This window comes from Podarcis raffonei, chromosome 7, assembly GCF_027172205.1.
Source record: "Podarcis raffonei isolate rPodRaf1 chromosome 7, rPodRaf1.pri, whole genome shotgun sequence".
Taxonomy (NCBI): domain Eukaryota; kingdom Metazoa; phylum Chordata; class Lepidosauria; order Squamata; family Lacertidae; genus Podarcis; species Podarcis raffonei.
The window spans coordinates 28,652,573-28,674,806 of NC_070608.1; the positions used below are offsets into that span (position 1 = coordinate 28,652,573).

At 43.4% G+C, this 22,234-nt stretch overlaps 1 protein-coding gene across 1 annotated transcript; it reads right to left on the reverse strand.

Moving 5' to 3' along the window:
- Positions 1–7,022: 7,022 nt before the first annotated feature.
- LOC128417298 (carbonic anhydrase 13-like) lies at positions 7,023–21,580 on the reverse strand. Its single transcript, XM_053395741.1, has 7 exons — positions 21,434–21,580; positions 16,101–16,298; positions 14,569–14,687; positions 11,855–11,950; positions 10,711–10,773; positions 9,339–9,494; positions 7,023–7,947 (listed from the first exon to the last, which is right to left on the reverse strand). Exons 1-7 carry the CDS (start codon positions 21,462–21,464, stop codon positions 7,834–7,836), a joined length of 777 nt encoding a protein of 258 aa, XP_053251716.1. The 5' UTR covers positions 21,465–21,580; the 3' UTR covers positions 7,023–7,833.
- Positions 21,581–22,234: the final 654 nt, after the last annotated feature.

The window sequence follows — 22,234 nt, forward strand, 5'->3', positions numbered from 1 at the left end:
CCTCATCATCATCATAATGCCATTATACATAACTATGGGGAGGCCATAGTGAACATATTGTAGAGCTGGGAAAAGTTCCGGGAAGGGCAACCAAAATGAGGAGACATAATGGAATTGCATATACAGTGGTACCTCGGGTTAAGTACTTATTTCGTTCCGGAGGTCCATTCTTAACCTGAAACTGTTCTTAACCTGAAGCACCACTTTAGCTAATGGGGCCTCCTGCTGCTGCCGTGCCGCCGGAGCATGATTTCTGTTCTCATCCTGAAGCAAAGTTCTTAACCTGAAGCACTATTTCTGGGTTAGCGGAGACTGTAACCTGAAGCGTATGTAACCTGAAGCGTATGTAACCCGAGGTACCACTGTAATTTCCAGACACAGGACTACTACTTTTGAGTTAAGCATGTGCTCTGTCAGGGATTTTTTCTCACAAATAAAAATCTATTCCCTTGCAAGGATTACACATGCTTCCGCCTGCTGTTTGAAACCCAAACTGGGGACCTGCCCCATTGCTACCCCAGCAAACCCCTGGGCTGCAAACCCTCAAAATTAGCACATTAACTGCAATTGCTGTTCAACTTTGACACACAGACCAGGGCGGAGGCTCCCCGCAGTATCAGGCTGAACACTGCTGCCCTGTGTGTTTGCTGCATATGATGGATACTGTAGCAAAAAGAGGGGGGGGAGGAGAGGGACTTGATGTTCTCGGCAGACTATCCACAGCTTGCTAAATCATGAATTTGCACGTACCCAGCTTGGCTGGGGTCGCTGAGATATCAGCAGTATGTGACGTTACCTATCCAATAGTCCCTTGGTGGCAAAGCTTCTGTTCCAACATTCTACTTGGTAACACTTAAACCAAATTACTTCTCCCTCATTTCAACTTCACTTTGAACTATTGCATTCATATTCAAGGAGGCCTTCCTTTTGTTAGCTTCTGAATGTAGCTGTGAATGTAGTTCCAACATTTGAAAATGTGCTGCACGTTGCTGCAAAGGGACTTGGCCAAACACAAGGAAAGGCTGAAGGTTGTAATCATTTTGTTAAGCATTTTCAGCACAGTCCTTTTACATGCTAGAGTCTGGGGAACAGGGCAGACACAGGACAAGTTGTGTATTTTGCATGTACAGTGGTACCTCGGTTTACATACGCTTCAGGTTACAGAAAGGTAATTCGTAACTGTTGCTTCCCATGTTGTTTTTGCTGTGTTGGCAGCACGGAAGTGACCTCTCTAAGGCACAAGCCTGGGCGGTGTGTATGGAGGTCTTGGGCTGTCTAGACAGCAAGACCCCCATCTCAGCCTCGCTGATGTGGTCCAAAAGAAAGCAGAGCAATACATTTGGCACCAGCTTGGCTGCAGGACTTGCCAGAAGGAGGTGTACTGGGCACCATCCAACCATCTGGGGAACTCCACTCCAAAGTTGTGCAGGGTTCATTCCTTAACCTTTATTGACCTGAAGATGTCCCACGAGGCAGCAGGTATGGATTTTTCCTCAGGGTTTACTCCTGAAGTGTTTCTCACAAATGAATATAGCCACAAGACAGCAGAGGTTTAGGATCAGAGATTTCCTTCTCCTAGAAGGGCCACCTTCCCAGGCTGACGAGCCCCATCTGCTAAGGGTGTAGGTAATAGTAGCTCTGTGGCCAATGCCATCTTGGGCATAGGAGAATAACGGTGGATGTTTCATATACAGTAGTACCTCGGGTTACATACACTTCAGGTTACAGACTCCGCTAACCCAGAAATAGTGCTTCAGGTTAAGAACTTTGCTTCAGGATGAGAACAGAAATCGTGCTCTGGCGGCGTGACGGCAGCAGAAGGCCCCATTAGCTAAAGTGGTGCTTCAGGTTAAGAACAGTTTCAGGTTAAGAACGGACATCCGGAACGAATTAAGTACTTAACCCGAGGTACCACTGTATCTATGCATGTATGTATGTATGCATACATACATGCATGTATTTTATTTATTATTGCATATATATTCCACCATTCCTCCAAGGATCTCAAGGTGGTGTACATCGTTCTTCCTCTACCCATTTTATCCTCACAACAACCTTGCGAGGCAGGTTGGGCTGAGAGACAGTGACTAGCCCAAAGTCAGCCAGTGAGCTTCACAGCTAAGTGGGGATTTGAACCTGGATCTCCCCAGTCCTGGTCTGGCACTCTAACCACTACACCATACTGGCATGCCTGCTGTACGCATGGATGCATAGATCTGTTGTCTTTCCCAATCCCTTCCCATTACTTTGCCTGTATGCAGAGAACTCCAGAGTCAAACCCAAAGCACAGTCCCATAGAGATTCAGGAGCGTCCAAGCTGAGGTATATAAACATGGGTAGTTGAGCAGACACAGCACCTCAGGTCTGCTTCCCTTTTGCAGCATCTGGGCTTGATGAGGCAGGTGACCCTCATCTGTCCTGAGCCTACTCCAGCTGATGAATCATTCCGCTTTTCCCAGAGTTAGCGAGCCCCACCTGGCCAGCTAGAGAGCTGGGCTGTGGGCCTTTGCCTGCCTCAGCCTCCTGGAGCGCCTCTCCTGCTGCTCCCTAGGCCTCAGAGCCTGCCGTTTGCGTGGAGAGAGCAGCCCTTCTGGTTCTGATGATGGGTCCTGCTGCTCTGGTTCCTGTGCACTGGACCCTCCCCACTCCATCGTTATCCTCCATCACCCTGTGAGAACTTCCTTCCCCATCCCCTCGCCGGGGTCCTCTGCCTCCTCCCCATCATCCTACCTATTCATGACATCTATCACCAAAAATAATATACAAAAATGTATTGTGTTTGGGGTGATGGTTTTGCAAAAATTGTGTATATTAGGCAAAATTGTGTACTCTACATCAAAAGAAATTCAAACTCAAAACGGTGATGAATTGCCACAAGGGCTTTCACTTTACAAATTGATGTGGAAATGTGGAGAACTGAATTTAAGACTAGGAAAATTAGAAACTAAGAGACCCCCAAATTGGCAGATTTGCTCACCTTGGCCAGCGGATCTGCTCTGGGAACAGAAAAAGTGGAGAGCGAAACTCTGGGTGAAACATCAGTGGCTCTGCTAGGCAGGTTGTTAGGCAATGCTTCCTTCTGAGGGGATACGATGATGCCACATTAAGAGCTAGGGGTTGTTGCTAAAATATCTGGCAGTGAAACAATGAAGATGGTGGTGAAAGGACTCGGTTGTCTGTGGCCTTTCGGCCTGTCAACACATTTCATAGACCTGTTTGGTTCTTCCTTTTTTTATATACTGCTGCTTCATTGTAAAAGGATGAATGGTCTTTGAAAAAGCCTTGTGCTTGAAAGGAATTTTGATACTCACTCTGTACCTGAACCATTGTTTTAGTCTGCCACATGATCAAGAGGCTGCTCTTCTAGCAATGAGCAAATAGTTTTAATGAAAGCTGAAAAGTTACAAGCTTCGGAGCAGGTTGTACCAGTCTCTGCTTTCGTCTCTCTTGTTTTGAGCCTTTGCTGCAGGTATTCGTACAGGCATCTGTCCCATCGTTGTTGTTCTTAAATGCTGACAATTGTGAATTGTCGAGCCACTGCTGTATGCCTTTTGGCTGTGCAGTTTTAACAAAATAGAAAAATGTTGCTATAAACTCAGCTACACCATCTACTGCATTTCTGAGTCCATCGCCATCCAAAGCTAAATCTTGATTATTTTTACCTATTCTAACCTTAAAAGCTATGGATATATAGTGAGTGAGCAGGTCTTGTACAAAGTTTTTTTTGGGGGGGGAATAAATCAACAGATTCCTCTTTTAAAAACCGACAATCCAAACTCTAATTATTCCATGTACAAACTAAGTCAGGAAGGAGTCCATGAGAAGGGGAACCCTCCACAAATCTGCTGAAACAGAGATCCACATATCAGCCTTTTGTAATAATGTCCATATTATGACAAATAGTGTTATTCCACAGCATAATCCTATACATGCTTCCGGAGTTCAGTAGGGCTTAGTCCTAGGAAAGTGTGAACAGGATTGCAGTGTTCCAATTAAGAGAATTGAAGTTGATCTGAGTTACAACAATTTGGACACTGGTGGCGCTGTGGTCTAAACCACAGAGCCTAGGGCTTTCCGATCAGAAGGTCGGCAGTTCGAATCCCTCCTACCAACCCAGCAGTTCGAAAGCACATCAAAGTGCAAGTAGATCAATAGGTACCGCTCCGGCGGGAAGGTAAACGACGTTTCCGTGTGCTGCTCTGGTTCGCCAGAAGCGGCTCAGTCATGCTGGCCGCATGACCTGGAAGCTGTACGCCGGCTCCCTTGGCCAGTAAAACGAGGTGAGCACCGCAACCCCCGAGTCGTCCACAACTGGATCTAACCATCAGGGGTCCCTTTACCTTTACTATCTTGTACTATACTCGTAGGGACGCGGGTGGTGCTGTGGGTTAAACCAGAGCCTAGGACTTGCCGATCAGAAGGTCGGCAGTTCGAATCCCCATGACGGGGTGAGCTTCCGTTGCTCTGTCCCTGCTCCTGCCAACCGAGCAGTTCAAAAGCACGTCAAAGTGCAAGTAGATAAATAGGTACTGCTCTAGTGGGAAGGTAAACGGCATTTCCTTGCGCTGCTCTGGCTTGCCAGAAGCGGCTTAGACATGCTGGCCACATGACCCGGAAGCTGTACGTCAGCTCCCTCGGCCAGTAAAACGAGATGAACACCGCAACCTGAGTCATCCGCGACTGGACCTAACCATCAGGGGTCCCTTTACCTTTACTATCTTGTACTATACTTGTACGTCCCATGAATTCTCCAGCCTTTGCATGAAAAAAGGGTTGTGATTACCTCTTCAAAGGAGTCAAGTGCTTTTCTTGATTTTAATTGTCCTTGTATATTTCATTGCCGTTTGAATGGCTCAGCTCACTAATCATCTTAAAGCTAACTTAACGGCTTCAAGTAATGATAACCCATATAGTTAGAGATCTACATGTTGAATATTACTTTGCTTGTAGTGACACCTACTGATTGGAAGGAGCTGTTTACTTGCTTCAAAATCTGTTGACTTTTGTCCAATAAATTAGCAAAGTCTTTGTTGAGCCCTGTTGTATGCAAAAATTAGTGCATTTGTGCTATTTTTTGTATAGTTATTTTATATAGCTATTTTTTATATAGTTGGATTAGCACATCATTTCTGCTGAACACAGAAAAAGCAACCTTCCTTGTATGTACAAGGTTCAGGGATCAGATGCTGGCTCCTTTTGACCCAAAATGTAGTGTTTGTGGTTTATATTTAAGAGGTGACTTTTTCTCCACAAGTGTGCTTGTGGATGTGTAAAGGAAGAAAGAAATCAGTTTGAGATAGAGAGAGAAAGTGGCAAAGAGTGAGCTTTGAGCTCTGGAAGGTTAAAACAGCTTGGGGTGTTTGCTGCCTCTCTGCTGGCTGCAAGTGTGCAGCCAAAAATAAACCAAAATGCTGTAAGAGTCCAGTGGCCTCTCCTTCAACAGAAACCAAACCCAGTTAAGCACTGCTCCAGGATGTCTCACTACTTGGGAAAATGGAGTGATAAAAGCAGTAGGGTGTAGCCACAGATTTCTTGAACTGCACAAACACAGTATTCTTGAGCAGCAATATGCCTTAGCAGCTAAGATAACAGATGTAATTTTATATTTTGAGCTGCCCTGAGATCTACGGATGGATGGCAGTATACAAATTTAATGATGATGATGATAACCCAACATTTAACATTTGCATCAGTGTATCTGTCGGTAACAACAGATCAATATTGCTAAAATGATCCAACTTCATGATTTGTAAATGTATTGGTTAGCCTGGGCCAATCTGGTTTGTTGGCAGTGAGAACACAATCTCATGCATGCCTATGGAGAAGAAATCCCCACTGAGTTCAATCTGGCTTGCTCCTAAGTCAGTTTGCACAGGGCTGTGATCTGAGTCTTGGCATCCAGCTTATTTTGAGTTACCACAGTGAAGTGTACAATACCCTCACTTGGAAGCAAGCCCCAGTGAAATCAAGGGAGCTGACTTGCCATCCATAGGTGTGTACTGTAAAAACTTGAGTCACAAATTATTTCTGGTGTAGCAGAATCCCATTGCCATCAAGTGGAACTTACATCCAAGGAAATGTGCCCTAGGACCTTAGTGTAAGTTTTTGGCACCTGGACTCAATCCCAACTTGTTTCCATTTCCTGTGCAATTAAAAAAAAAAGATTCTAACAGGCAATTGAACCTAGAGCAACATGTTGATCTATTCATGTGTGCAGAATAAAAAGAAACAAACAAATCATGAAAACGTTTGGCTCGCTTGCTTTTATTTATTTCATAAATATAAAGTTGCAGAATAAACTCAATTTATTGCTAATAAATTATTAGAACACCCCCCACCATTTCTTCTAATATGAAAACATGCAATCAGTCAATTTAGCTTCACTGTTTTCCTGTCACAACGCAAACAACTTTAGAATCTTCCATGCAGCCATTCAGACAACATGAAAATATTAGGTACAACTCTGGACTGAATTATATTTGTAAATATACCATAGGCAAAGCATCATTAACATCCCGACATACAGACATGAACGTGCAATCACACACACACACACACACTGGTCCTATGAACTCATGTCTCTACTAGTAAAGGTAAATTGGAAAAAACGCCCCTGGTGACATTGCTATGTTAGCAATGGCACACCTCTTCCCCTGACACTTCATGGAGTGGGAAAATGCTGATATGATTGTCTCGTCACACTTTACCCCCAATAATTAGCGACCATGAAGATGTGGGGCAGCAGCACCCACACTTCTCCTTGTAGTATCTAATTAGGCCTCAGCTCCACATTTCGGCCACCAGAGGCTTCTGCTCCTTAAAGGTGCTTTGCTCAAAAGGCCTCAGTTCCTTTTTTAAGGCTTAAGGTATTGAAGCAGAGCTACAAGAATTCTAAGGAATTGGCAGTTTTTGAGGTAAGTGAAGATTCCTAAGTCACTATCTAAGCCACAGCTAAGTCACACTTATTCTCCAGATATGGCCTCTGGCAAGGAAGTCAGGAAATAACGTGGTCCATTTTTCCCCCTTCCAGTTTGTAGCGGGCAGGAAAAGGGGGCCTGTGGAGAATGTTTGGAGGGATGGCAGGAATCTCAAGTTCTCTATGATCAGATCCCAGCACATCTATACTATGTATTTAAGTGGGTTTGAACCTCTGTGGATTAACCACTAAGGTTTCTGCTACAGGATACCCAGAGTTTTCATGTGGGAATGGTAGTGGTAAACCCAGGGCAAGTTGAAACGGATCCAAATGGATCACCTGGTCTAACCCTCTGCCTTAGATAGGCCACCCCACGACCAACATTCCCAACTGATATCTGTCCAAACTAGATAAGAGAGCATCACCGTACCTAGCAAAACGCAAGACTGGCTCAACTGCTACAGCTCTGGAAAACTCTTATTTTGCTATAACTAACTGTATCTTAACCAACCACAAAACAATACCCAATCTTATTTACTACAACATAAATCCTATTCTTTTTATTGAGTCGTGAGTGCCTGTCTATCATAGTTATATAGCAACAAAACAGTATCTATTAATTATAATACCTTAGCGTATTTATGGATTGCGTGCTAAAAATTAGGGGAACAATCCAGGAAATCTGAAGCATTTTAAGGTCTGCCTATTTCACTTGAGAAACATAAGCATGGGCTTATACCTCTCCCTCAAAATAGCTAGGACTTAAAAATGCTTTCTATTTACTGAAATCGGGACCTAATTAGAAGGTATCCTTAAAAAAAAAACTCATTAAAACTTAACATAACCTATTAAAATGGGTTCCGCTTGCTAAATAGTATCAGCCATTGCTATGAATTATCCTTGCTTTTTCTCCCCCTTCAGTTTCTTCTCACTTCCCGGCCCCTTAAAGGCTGTGGCGGCCTGAAGTTTCTCAGCATGCAGAAGGCAGCTTCTCCCTCACCAGTGCAGAGGAGGTTGCGAAATTTGGCTAGCTGTGGACGAAAATGGCACAAGATTCAACAGGGAAGTGATTCAGATGCCCAAACTCAGCCCAAAGTTCAATTACATGCATCATTTAGGTTCCCCCAATCCAAAGCATTGCCCCAATCCAAAACCTTCTGCGTGCGTCAATGATTGGGAGATTACAGAACCCCTTTGTGCTTGATGTTGTTTATTACCTTCAATAGGAAAGTAGCTTTGTGTGTGTGTCTATCTTTGCCTGTTCAGAGACCCCTTAAATCAGTGATGGCCAAACTTGGCCCTCCAGCTGTTTTGGGACTACAATTCCCATCATCCCTAGCTAACAGGACCAGTGGTCAGTGATGATGGGAACTGTGGTCCCAAAACAGCTGGAGGGCCAAGTTTGGCCATCACTGCCTTAAATGAACTGAATAGAGACCCTACTGTAGGTGTGGCAATTCTGCCAAGAAGTTCAGACCTCATTACAGCAAGGGGACTCAGCTACATTAGTCAAGAAACAGCGTTTTGAATGTGTTATAAACATGCACCACCAGATGGTGTGTGTGAGAGAGAAAATTCTAAGCAATTTTCATAGCCTTTTATTTATTTTGTTATAACAATTTAATTTCTGACTTATTTATAGCTCCCCCCCCCCCTGTGTGCAGATCCACCCAGGAAGGCTCCACACACATCCTCCTACTGCAACACTGTATAAATGTTGAAAAGGTATATGCTGCCTAAATCCATTCACAGACACAAACTTGCGGACTTCCCACAGGAATCTGGTTGGCCACTGTGGGAACAGAATTCTGAGCTAAATGGGCCTTTGGCCTGACCCAGCAGGACTCTTTGTTCTGGGCACATTATGCTGCCTTGGATCCTCTGAAGAAAAGTGGGTTATAAGAAATATTAATAAATTCATTAAATCACTCTGAACTTGTACAAATCTCGTATACATTTTAACTAATCCTCACAATTTCTGCCAGCCATGTGGAAAAGATGAGTTGGGGTGGGATTTATTTCTAATAACTATGCTTAGCCCTGCAGCCTTGAACTTTCTGGACTTTTAAAGCTGGTGGCAGGTATATTCACCTAAGATCAAGATACAGTCGTACCTTGGAAGTCGAACGGAATCCGTTCCAGAAGTCCGTTCCAAAACCAAAGCGTGGCTTCTGATTGGCTGCAGGAAGCTCCTGCAGCCAATCTGAAGCCCCGTCAGATGTTCAGCTTCCAAAAATAGTTCGCAAACAGGAACGGTCATTTCTGGGTTTGCGGTGTGCGGGAGCCAAAACGTTCAAGAACTAAGCCATTCAAAAATCAAGGTACACCTGTATAGTTGATTGTAAATATTCTTGTGGGTGCCATGGGCCTGGTTTTAAACTTGGAAGATGTTATTCTACAAGGCAGAGGTATTAAACCGCACCTGCTCTGAGCAAACGCTTATAGGCTCCCTGAGAATGATCCAGATGACACTTTCAAGAAGAGGAGGAGAAGTGAGGGAGCCAAGGTAAGTCCAGTAGTCCAGTGAATGGGGCAGCAGGCAGGAAGGATCAAAGTTGGTGAACCTATGCTGTTTACCCTGAGGAGAGAAATAAATGAGCAAACACTGCCATACGCCATTTCCTATCTACCTTATTGCTTTTTGAAGAGGGAGCTGCGCTAGTCTGCTGCAGCACAAATAACTTGGTGTCTTGCAGCACTGTAAAGAAGAACAATTTCTGGGAAAAGGGGGGGGGGGACCTTTAGGCAATGCTTTCTAAAGGTAAGAGCTATTTGTCAGCAGACCAGACTGCCTTGGGAGGTGATAGGCTCACTTTTGCTGGAGGCATTTGCAGAGAAGCTGGAGGGCCACCTGTCAGGCATTGAGCAGAGGGTTCAACTATGGACTCATCTACACGGCTGCAAATAAAACGCTTTAAGTGTGTTTTAAGTGCAATATACAATGTGACACACTAGATGGTGATGGTGAGCCTTATGGAAAATTCGATGTCTTTTTAAAAACGCTTTAAGAAAAAGCATTTTCAGAACGTATTTTAAATGTGTGTAGATTCCACCTTAAGCGAGAGTCCCTTTCAACTTTAAAGTTCTATAATTCTATGAGATGAGTCAAGAGATTCAAGTTAAGCGTTCGTAATAACGCAACATGCAGAATATGCTTGAACGGCTAAACATGGCAGGTTTTCTGCATGTGTGCCCTGTTCATGAAGCAGGGGAAGCATCGTGGGTCTGCCTCTTGTTTCAAAGAACAAGGAATTGGATATAGCCAGCAGAGGCTCCATGAGCACCTGAGTGTTCCTATAGCTGTGTTGAATGCTGACATATGTTTTGATCTGATGGTTGGCTTATTCTTCATTTTTTTATTTTATGTTTTAAATAGCTGTTTTTAACTGGTAATTTTATTGCCATCGTTGTTGTCCCCCCCAAAAAAAATAAACTGCTTTGAGGTTTTATTACAATCAAGCAGTACATAAATATTGTGAAATAAATAAATAAATACATTGAAGAACGTTGTGGGCTGTGGAAAACACCGAGAGCAGTATTCAGCTGTCTTGCTCCATCAACATAAGGACTGCCTGTTGCGCAATGGGACTTCCCCCTTCTCCCCACTCTGTGCATGCCCTGCAACACTCCTCTAGGGGGCTCAGGGAACCCCCCAAAAACAGTTTTAGGGGGTCATGCAGGGGAAGGAGAAGTGGGGTTTGCAAGTCCAGTCGCATAAGTGGAAATCCTTCTGCCTTCAGGGATAGTTCCTTAGTGCTGCATTGGATATAAACCCAAATTTAGAATTAACTTACCTTAATTTTGATGGCGTCCAAATGGTCTGTGATTTTCTTCAGCTGCGAATTGCATTCACCCACCTGTAAATACAAAGATCAACTTATTTGCCTTTCTTAGGGAAGCTGACAGATTTGTAATTTTTCATTTTGTTGATTCTTTTAAATTTATTAGCTGCTTTCTCGTCAAAATGCTCAAAGCAGTGTAGAAGGTTTAAAAACTATATTAAAAAATGCCTTTTTAAAAAAGTCCAGAAACATGAACAATTAAAAATGGAAATATTTCCAAAATATTAGTTAGTCCTTCTTGGAACATGTGTCAGGTTTTTTTTAAAAAAATCATTGAATCATACTAAAAGTTGAAGTTCTGTGAACCTTTGAAAAAGAAACTTTAAATAGCAGTTGCTGGTGGGTCAGGGTCAGGACTGCAGGGAGAAGCGTTAATTCTTTCTTTTTGTGCCACACACCTAACATGCCCCCTCCCCCAACCAATGATGCTGTTAGTTGTGAGAAGCAAACTTCTATTGATGCAAAAAGGAACTTCACTCCATGTCAAACATCAGCTTCAAGGGAGGGGATTATTTGTTGGGGCTGAGCAGCAAGAGGAGTTATCCCTCTTCTCTACAGTTCTAATCCTGGTGTTGTCGTCTGTCTCGCCCCCCACCCCTTACGTTTATTTCTGTATTTTTGAAACACTAAAGCAACATCAAGTGATGCATTTACTTCAGTCGGAATGGATGGATTTTGTCAGGGGGCTGATTTGTAAATCCAGGGACTGTCCCTGGGAAACGGGGACACCTGGTAACCTTACTTTAAAGCCCTAAACGACCTCGGTCCAGTATACCCCCATCACTCTACCCCTGACACTGAGGTCCAGATCTGAGGGCCTTCTGGCTGTTCCCTTACTGTGAGAAGCAAAGTCACAGGGAATCAGGCAGAGGGCCATCTCGGTAGTGGCACCCATCCTGTGGAACACCCTCCCATTAGATATCAAAGAAATAAACAACTATCTGACTTTTAGAGGACATCTGAAGGCAGCCCTGTTTAGCGAAGTTTTTAATGTCTGATGTTTTATCGTGTTTTTAATATTCTGTTGGGCAGGGCATAAATAATATATTATTATTATTATTATATACATTTAATCCCCCTATTCGAAACCTCTCACCTGTAAGAAAACAGCCATGACTGCTAATCCATCTGCCTGGCCAGCAGCCTCCACAAAACTGGCGTATTTGTCTGCGTTCCAATGGACCACGTGGAGCTAGAAAGCAAGACATGTACTACCATCAATCATCACTTTACTGAAGCCACACAACTTTCCATAATATCTCACGAGGAGTATTTGGGACTAGTTTAAAACTTTTTTGTTTTTACAAGCCATCTTGAGGTATGAAGTCCTTTGGAAGCTCCATGCTTCTTGGTCCAAAGCTCTGAAGATCCGTTCTAGCCAGTCCTAGTCTTGGCCATTAAAAAAAAGCAATGAAACAGTCTCTGGCCTGTTCACATGCCAGCCCTGCCCACTAGGCCATGTTCCCCACCCTCATTTTCCCCTCGACAGGAATCCTCAGATATACACGCTGGATTTGAGGGCTTACACAAGGTCCTTGGCTGCTACGGAAGTGCAAATGAGTAAAATATATGAATTCTGACTGCTCGGTTCATTAAATCATTCCGTATTCTGGAACGTAAAGGTGTCTCAAAGCACTCGCACTTTTAGGTTCACTTTTAAAAAGCTGGACGGCACAACTTTTTAAAAAAATTATGCATGTTACAAAGAGGAAACAAATGCTTTCGGTCGGAATGGCTTTTATTGTAATGGAAAACAACAAACGAGAAAGGACACAAGTAAAATCTGAAACACTGTGGGGGAGGCCCATTCCCAATGGCTTGTGACTTCTCTTTTAAAGGATGTATGTATCTTGTCTTACCACCGCTTCTGCACCACAGCTTGTTGGAGAAATCTTTTAAGGCCTGTTTCTTGTGTGAATCACCACCATCATCAACATCATTGGCACTCCCGTACGGCAGCCCGCTGGAGAAACCTGGATCCAGTGGACAGGCCATCCCAGCTAAGTGGGATCTTGAATCCATTATCCTGTTGAGTTCATCTGCCAAGGGAAGTTGTGTCGTCTTCTTTGATCGCAGAGCAGCTCTTTCTTCTTGCATGTGCCAGTTTGGCAGAGGTGCATTCTTGCATTAAAGAGCCTTTTTCTTCTTCTTCATGGAACTAAGCACTGCAATCTGCCACCTAGCCACTGATCCACCTGTATAGTTATGCCTGGTTCTGTCTCAATTCTAGGGTCCTTTCTCCAAAGCCAGAAGGGTTTCTCTATTGGTTCTTGAAGATGTTTATAACCAGCAGTGGGAAACCTTTTTAGACTGACTAAAGATTCCTAGATATTGCCTCTTTCCATTTGGTTTCTTAGATGGAACTTATTTTTGTTTTGTTTTCCAGTTATATGTTTGTTTTGGAACATATTGTTTTCTAAGCACCTCTTATTAATTCTTTATATTCCAAATCACCTGGTTCCTGCGGAAAACATAAGTCTTTAAACACTGCAAATGTCATTTCCCACCCACCCCCCAAATTTATTTCCCCCACTGATTTTAGCCACTCAACATATTTCCCCACTTTTCTCTATTTCACTAAGGACATTGCTTCTCTCCGTCTTCAGCACTTGCATTAAAGTACTTCCATTTCAGGTTACCATTCCATTAAAAATAAATAGATAACTGAACTCTTAAAAGTTTGCATCTTAATGTTAGTTAAACAGAAGCCCATTTACACTTTTTTAAGGTGGGGGAATCAATATTCCAAAGTGTTAATTTACGAATAACGGCTTTTGCATGACAAGTTCCATTTCAAACACTGAAAACAACTAAATGTCAGAGGAAGCAAAAATATTGAACACCCTGGTGCAGGGAAACCTTGATGTATCAAAAGTTTCAATGTGCACCTGAAGTTCCTTCACTTGGAAGTAATTCCTTGTTTATTTCAATGAAGGCAGCAGATACAAGTGTATATTCTTTTGAATAGAGCGGCCAACGCATCTAAATTACAGTGCGTGCATCAGAGCACACGATACATTGATACTTAGTGTTTTCTGCACACAAGTGCTATAACCACAATGGATTCAATCATGCCCATGTTGTTTTAGGACATTTCCTGTTTATTGGAATGCTACTATTTTCTCAGCTTGTTTACAAGAATCCGACTAATGTTTTAGAATAAAATGAATTCCCACAGAAGCAATGGCAAAATGTAAACATTTCTGCTTTTCTGTTCTGTGGCCTTCAGCAATAAACATACAGGACGGCCAACTCTCCGAGGACTGCCACACTTTATACAGAAGGTACGTCCTCCTTGTTAAGCACATGTACATGCAATGGATACTGCAACACTTGAAAGGGAAATGAGCATTAAGGCATACTGCAGACATGTGCTAGGAAGCCAAAGCATAGTGCAGCTCCTCCATGGGGGTCCCTGTGTGTTTACTGAGATGTGTCTTCCTTCAAATATTGGTGTCCACCAATATATGGCAAACAGTGAAATTATATATGCTGTGTAACGAGTGAAGCAGCCCCCATTAGTCAGCATAATTTATAGAAACTTTTCTGCACAGTATACAAATGAAAGGCAGACTGGTAATACAGCTGGATGCCTTTTCCAGAAACGATAAGAGGCAGATTTTGGGGAGTTGGGGGGGGGAGAGAGAGCAGTCCTGGTGAAGCATAATGAGATTTACAACTGTAAACGAATGGTCTTTCCATTGCAGAAATCACTTCGACATGTTAAAACAGGCCTGCTTATCAAAGAACGGCTGTAAAGATGCAGTCAGTACATCACAACTATTCATATAGTTCAGTGGAGTCTTTTACCTCTGCCGCAAATTTTGTCCCATCCACTGCATGCTCAGAGCCAATGTCATCACTGGGCCCCCAATGGAAGTGAATTTGCCGCAGCCTATAGTTTCCAATGAGTGGACCCCCACTCAGCACTATAAATATAAAAATGAAGGGTAGCATTGTTAGAATACTGGGAACCGAAGGGAAACATGACATTTCCTTGTCACTGCCAAAGGGCCCAAAACAGGCAGGATGTGAAAGAAGTGCGACTGGATATCCCAATTTTAAAGTAGTTGCAGGGAAACTCTGATTTTGACCAGAGTCACAGGACTGGAGAAGGGCTTTAACCCCCACTCCACTTCCCTGGATCTAAATCTCCATCTCCACAACAGAAAATGCAGGCAACATACAAAGGTGGGGAGCAATTTAGATCTGAAACATGTTGCTGGGAGAACTGGTTAGCTTGCCCTCTTTCAGAACTACTCCTCTGACCAAAACTGGGGACATAGCACAAGGCTACAGTTTCCCTGTAAATTCCCTGTTTCTCCTGGAAATTGCTGGATTACATGGATCTTTGGGTTGAATTCAGTAAGGCAGTTCTTAGAATTTCTGCACAGTTGTGTGTATATGTTTTCTCCTCTAATACTAGCAGCAGAACTTTCTGTATAAATAAGTTTGCCCATCTGCTATGAAAATGTTTTTTTAAATACTAAGATCTTCCACTACTGAACATAATAACATCTGAAATTAGCAGGTAATCACTTGACTTGCTGTTTCAATCCCCCTGCCCCTTAATCTTCTGATTTTGGGGGAATGAGCTTAGGGCCGGGACATAACTTGCTAACTGACTACAGGCAAAAGTGGAAACAAGAAATCTGAACTGCTCACATGAAATCAGACCTACGATCAGAAACAAAGGCTCCAACTATGCTGCAGACTAAATGAAAGCTGTGTTTGGAAGAGGAATTTTGCCAATTTAAACAGGGTTTGGTGGGGGGGCAACTATTCAGCTCTCTTGCTGTGTATAAGACTGAAATATCTGCAAACAGAATGAGGCTAGGGTGTTTGAACTCTGGTAAATTCAGATAGATGCAATTGTGGATGTTATGAGAATTCTAAGAAAATCTTAAACAATAGGCCTAGCTCGCAAGCAACTTTAAACCATAGTTAAAATAAACTATGGTTTCTGGTGAAATGAGCAGTGTGCTGGTACATGAGGCTTGCATCACTAGCGTTTTGCTCCTCCTAAAGTCCTGTCTGTCCTTGGTAAGCGGAAACAAATCAGAAAGCTTGCTTTGTGTTATGTTGGTTTACATCTGGTGGTTTACCAGACTTGCAAACCAGGCCTATCAATTGCAACATTTCCTCAAACAAACAATGAGTTCTGATTTTATGTCATGCCAAGCCAGTCTCTGGTTAGTTTCATCCCCAGAGCACAGAAGGCAGGAGCGAAATGTGGTCTTTTTCCCATTCACAGCAAATCATAGTTTAATGTTATTTCACCTCAGGAAATACTGAGAACCGCCCTAAAACGAAAGCAGAATGAAATCTACCACAAAACAAACCTGATTTATTTTCAGTGTCATCGAATTCCACACTGGTTGAGTGTCCATTGTTGAGTATTACTTTAGCGGAGGAAGGGTCATAGTTAGGGTAGAGAGGACGCAGAGTGGGGTCATATTTGGTCGTCTCAGTTCGGATATCAATGGGAGATTGACGGTCTCCAGTCGCGAGAGGGAAAAGTTCCTTCCAGCGAGAAGGCCCTAGAATGTATTGCAGTAGAAAAAGGTGTTCATTAAAATGCATTCCAGGCAGCCCGAGAAACAAAGGAATTGTCGTGAGAAAGTAATCACAAGAACCTACCTGGATTTTCTTATTTTTTTTCTTAAAATATATTATTCAGATAATTAGAAATGGATGGATCTAAAGGGATGGAAAGTACACCGCCCAGTTGTCTTTGGTGAGCTATAAGGCAGCTCTCTCTACATAAATAGGTCTTAATTCTAATATGAATTAAATACCCAAGGATGCGGGTTAGAACCCTCGGGTTGGTCATTTTCTGCCTACTTCCAGGCATTCTGGTCATTAGGAATGCAGCAGGCACCTGAAATTGACACACATGCAATAGATTCAGAGAACATTTCCCCACGAGCTGATTAATGTGCAATTGACACATCTAAAATGCTTCATTCCGGTTCCATTCCTATATGGGACAGCTGCATATTCCTGCATCGCAGGGGGATTGAACTAGATTGCCCTCATGGTCCCTTCCAACTCTACAATTCTATGGTACCTTCTGAAGTGGTACAATCAATTCAGCTACTATCTCAGATCTATGACATTGTTACATAGCCACAGTTGACCAGGCCTCCAGCCGTTTGGTGGCGTTAACTCACATAATACATGCATATTTTAAATGACAGGGCTGAAAACCAATTTCCCAGGCTAGAGTTCAGTTTATTCGAAGGTGCCAGCCTTTGAAAGAAAAAAAGAAAGAAAAAGAAGTTCTTAGAATATTTACACTTAAATTAATTTTATGCCATTTAATCTGCCACAGCTATCTTCCAAGAATCTTGGAAACTGGTGAAGGGGTTAGACAGCTCTGTATTAAACAACCCTCCCCAGTTCATAAAACTGCAGTTCTCCCAATTCCTTGGGAGAAGGGAAATAATGGTTAAACCACAGATACACCATCATATACTAATACATTTTTAGGTGCTTTGGTGACCAGCCCTGGAGATTTGTCCAATTTTGCATGTTAATGCATAATGTAACATTCTAAAGAACAACAACAACAAAATGCCAGCAGGGATGGTAGGAGAATCAGTTCTAGCTATCAGCTTCCTTTTATTCAAGAATTCTTCACAAGGGGGGGAATAGCTCCAGTGTAGCCTCATATCCTTAATACTGTCAGGAATGCTTTTGGTGAAACTTAGGGTATACACCTCCTCTGCTATCCTACCGGTGGCTTCCAGCTCCTTAGAATGTTTTTGAAGATTATAAGCAGCCTTCTGCAGATCTGCCCATCAGTTTCCAAGTGATCTACCAGTGTGCAAATAAAAAACGCCAATATTGATTCATCACCACAGATTTCCAGGGATCTTTGCTTTGATCCTAGCTGTAGGTCTCTAGCACCAAAATGTTCCTGCCCTCCCAATACTGTGGGGGGGGGGAGCACGAAAGTTAACCAAAAAAATTGTTTTCACTTCATTTTAGCAGTATGAATAATAGTACTGAATATTTGCGTAGCACATTTCAGTTGTCCATTGTCCTTTATCTACATTAACTCAGAAATCCTTACAACAGCTTTGTAAGGTAGGCAAGTATTTTTAGCTCAAGATTGCAGGCAAAGGGTTGAGGCTGGCTTACTTACTGAAGGCAACCTACTGAGTCCGACAAGATAACATCTTGACCCACTCTGGGCCTCTAATTCTTGGAAAACACCATCACACCTAATGTTATCTGGGATGCACAGTTTGTTCGACGTCAGACATGTTTCTGTCTCACCAAGATTATCTGTCCCGCAGGCTTTCAAACTGTGTTTCTTACCATATGTGGTATGTCAAATTATAGCCCCAAAATGGGTCGGCTACACAATTACTTGAAAGATTTTTCAGCTTATAGAATCACTTTAGCATATAGCACCAAAAGCACCATTTGCAAAGTAACATTCCTACCACTGTAAATTTTAACCAACTTTTCAACTGTGCAACTTGTAAGTTAATTAAGCTTGCACAAGGACTTGTAAATTGGCTTTTGTTCATGGAAAACAAGGCAGCATTAATTTCATGCCATCTGATTTAGAGTTCAATCTTGTGCATGCTTTGTTCAGAAGTTGAGTCCTACTGTGTGCATATAGCAGAAGTTCTTAAGCAGTGTGGGGATTACACTACCCAGGTCATTTGGTGACGCTGTGGTCTAAACCACTGAGCCTCTTGGGCTTGCCAATCAGAAGGTCGGTGGTTCGAATCCCCTTGACGGGGTGAGCTCCCGTTGCTCTGTCCCAGCTCCTGCCAACCTAGCAGTTTGAAAGCACACCAGTGCAAGTAGATAAATAAGTACCGCTGCGGCAGGAAAGTAAACAGTGTTTCCATGCGCTCTGCTTTCTGTCAGGTGTTCTGTTATGACAGAAGCGGTTTAGTCATGCTGGCCACATGACCCGGAAAGCTGTCTGTGGACAAATGCTGGCTCCCTCGGCCCGAAAGTGAGATGAGCGCCACAACCCCATAGTCGCCTTAACCGTCCAGGGGTCCTTTACCTTTGCAATTTAAAGTTTGAAAGCTACTCATCTCTGTTACCGTGCCACCCTTCTCTGTAGTAATGAACATTTTATCACCTGTTAACCACAGATGTGGAGTAGAATATATGTTTTTAAAAAACCTATTGAAGACTATTCTAGTTGTAAGGAAATGATCTGGTATTTCCAGTTCAGAACTCTTCTTTGTTTTCAACACACAGCACAGCTTGTAGTAGTACCACATCAGCCAAAGTTCCCCAAATCTCCAGTGCGCTCACATAGATTCTTGAAACCGGGGGTTCCAATGCGCAACTAGAACATTCCACACATTTTGAAACAGAAAACACATGGGGTATCCATTCAACATTTGGTATTCACACTAAAGCCCTGCATGTCACTAACACTGCTTGATGTTTGCCAGTCATCTATTTAGTTTGCAGAGGAGGTACCTTGCTAAAGTATCATATATTATTAAGAAGACATACAATAAATCATTTGGCGCTCCACCATATGCAGCAGAACACAAAGCTGTGCCGTTGTATCTTCAATATGTGTCTTGCTAAACAGACCTCATCCATCCTTCTGTTGTATCAAGATTAGGCAACTGCAACCCAATGCAACATAGAGAGCTTTTAACAGTACAATCCTATACATCCAGTACAATCAGAAGCAAATCCCATTGAGTTCAATGGGATTTACTACCAAGTAGGTGAGTACAGGATTGCAGAAGGTAAGGCTGAACCATTCCATTTACTAAGTTGCCTTGCCAGGTACATATGGACTAAGAACTGCTGGTTCTAAAGTGGCATTATTAGTTAGATTATGTTTATTCTGTAAGGTAGAACAAGTATCAAAAGTCAGAGATCTCCCCCAGCTCATTAACTGAGCCCCCAGAAATTTAGGGAATGCAAAGATGTATTCAGCTTGGAAGGATTAAGGGATACATCACAAAATAAGGTTGTTTTGGTGCAGAAGGAAATATGTAAGCTGCACCCTAACTGTAAAGGTTGATTATTGGCTCACACCTTTCTCTAGCACGAGATGCTGTATTTTATACTGTATTTTATATGCCATATTTTATACATGATCCCTGAACCCAAAGAACCATGAGTTCAGCAGAATTCTCCAACTCCTGCTGTTCTACACTTTCCCCTCTTTAAATCCAGAGATTCCCTATAATATACTTTGAAAATCTGAATAGAGAGCTGCATTGACTGCATAGGGAACCTCTGAATTTGAGATTCTGGGAGGAGAAAGTGTGGGACATCAGTAGCTGGAGGGGAAAGCCATATGAAAGAGGGAGAATTAAAGGAGGATTGAGGGGTATAGAAAAGCCCATAGACTGCATTTGCAAGCAGAAATGGGGAATGCACGCAGAGACACCATGAAATTAAAAAGAGCTGAGTTCTGCAACTGCTCTGTTTTATTTTTCATTGTTGCTTTAATCCTTGTTCCCCATTCCTCACTTTGATCTTTAGCCATTTAAATTTTTTTTTTTAAGTGTGCAGTATTAATTAAGGTAGAATTTAAGTTTAGAACTCCTTCACTCTATGGCATCACAACAAATCACTTTGGTGGTTCAACACCTCTGAATGCTTCATACAGGTTTGTGTTTAAGTTAAGTCCTACTGAATTCAACAGGGCTTATGCCCAAGTAATGGGGTTAGGACTGCTGCCAAAATTGCTCTAAAACATGAAGGTAAAATTCATACTGGCTAGAATGCATGTTTGGTTTCCCTCCTGCTTTCTGACATGAACAACATTCACACATAACACAAAGAATCGAGTTGAAATGCATGTGCTTTTGAGTGCCACAGAGAAAAGGTCTCATGTGTAGACTGCCCTAGCACAGATTTCAGAAGTTTTACAGAGTTATAGAGTCCTTTATAGAAGCGGAATAAACACTGTGGAAAGTAATGTTAGTTCAGAAAATATTATTAATGCAATACCACAAAAAGGGAAAAAAGAAACCAATTCATGTTAAACCACCACTGCCTTGCATCTGATTTAGCAGTCACTATATATATATATATATATGCCTTCCTTGCCCCCCCAAAAAAAACTACAAATCAGCTGCTGTTTTAAGTTTTGCAAGCCTTGTTATCAATTAAGAAGTTCCCCGTTATCTCCCAGAAGCAGCAATGCTTAAAAAATCCCTAGTTTAAACCCCATTTCAAAGCGTTAATTTGTTTGGCAAATTGTGATTAACAGCACCCACTAGAGATCAACCCCTCTCCCACCTCCACTTGCCTACAACCGCCTAACTTGCAAACAAATCCCACTACTGTACAGCAACACGCCCTGGATCGAGATGCACGTGCGGTGGAACTGGCCCCACCGCACTTAAAAAGTTGTCCATGCCTTCTAACTCACTTATTGCACGGACTTTGCATGTCGCCAAGACCCGAATTAAAAACAAAGATCTGCCAGTGTTTCTCAACCTGTGGGTCCCCAGATGTTGTTGGACTGCAACTCCCATCATTCCTAGCCAGCAGACCAGTGGTCAGGGATGATGGGAGTTGTAGTCCAACAAGATCGGGGGACCCACAGGTTGAGAACCCCCCCTCACCCCAGCCTCCCCCCCCCGGTCCCTACAGCCCCCTCCCGTCCTGCTCTGATTGCCCCAGAGAGCCAGCAGCAGCAGCAGCTCTCCCCCCTCACCGTTGTGCTCATCGTATCCCCAGTGCATCATGGCTAGTCCCTAACGGGATGCTCTGGCTGGTGCCGCGGCAGCAAGGGCGCAGAGAGGCGGACGCTCCACGAGGCAGGGACCAAGCGCGCCCAGGGCGGCCCCGCGGCGCCTTCTTATGCTCCGCGCGCCCTGCAGCGCCGCGCTTGGCCGCCAGGGGACCCAAGCGAGGGCGTCGCGGCGCCACCCTCGGGAGCCCAGTCACTGGAGAAGACGCGCAAGGCGCAGGTTGTGTCGCCTTGCCTGGCCCTCTCTGCTCATGTATTAGAAAGCATTTCGAGACCGATCCTCAGCAGCTTTACTCAGAGGTTAGCCCCGCACAAGCCTGCTGGATCAGGACCAGCATCCTGTTCTTACGGTGACCGACTAGACGCGTGTAGGAAGCCTGCAAACTGGACGTGTGCACGGCAGCACTCGGCCCGCCTGCGATTCCCAGGAACTGGCATTCAGAGGCATGGTTCCTGCTGCAGTGGTAGCAGAACGTAGCTAGTCGTCCTAGCTAGTAGCCCAACGAGTTACTTCCTTGTAAGATGCGCAATGGATTAGGAACGTCGGGAGGGATTCGTGCTGGAGCAGCTCCCAAATATATCTAGGCCAGCTCTGCCCACCCCGCCCCTCCTCGCTCCCGTGCATTTGGGAGGATTTCCAGCGGGGTCGCCCTGCAGTGCGATCTGCTCGGGAGTAAGCCCCACTGAGTTCTATAGGACTTGCTTCTGTGTAGACACTGCAATCCTCCTAAACAGGAATATTATGAGTAAGAAGGGACTAGAGAG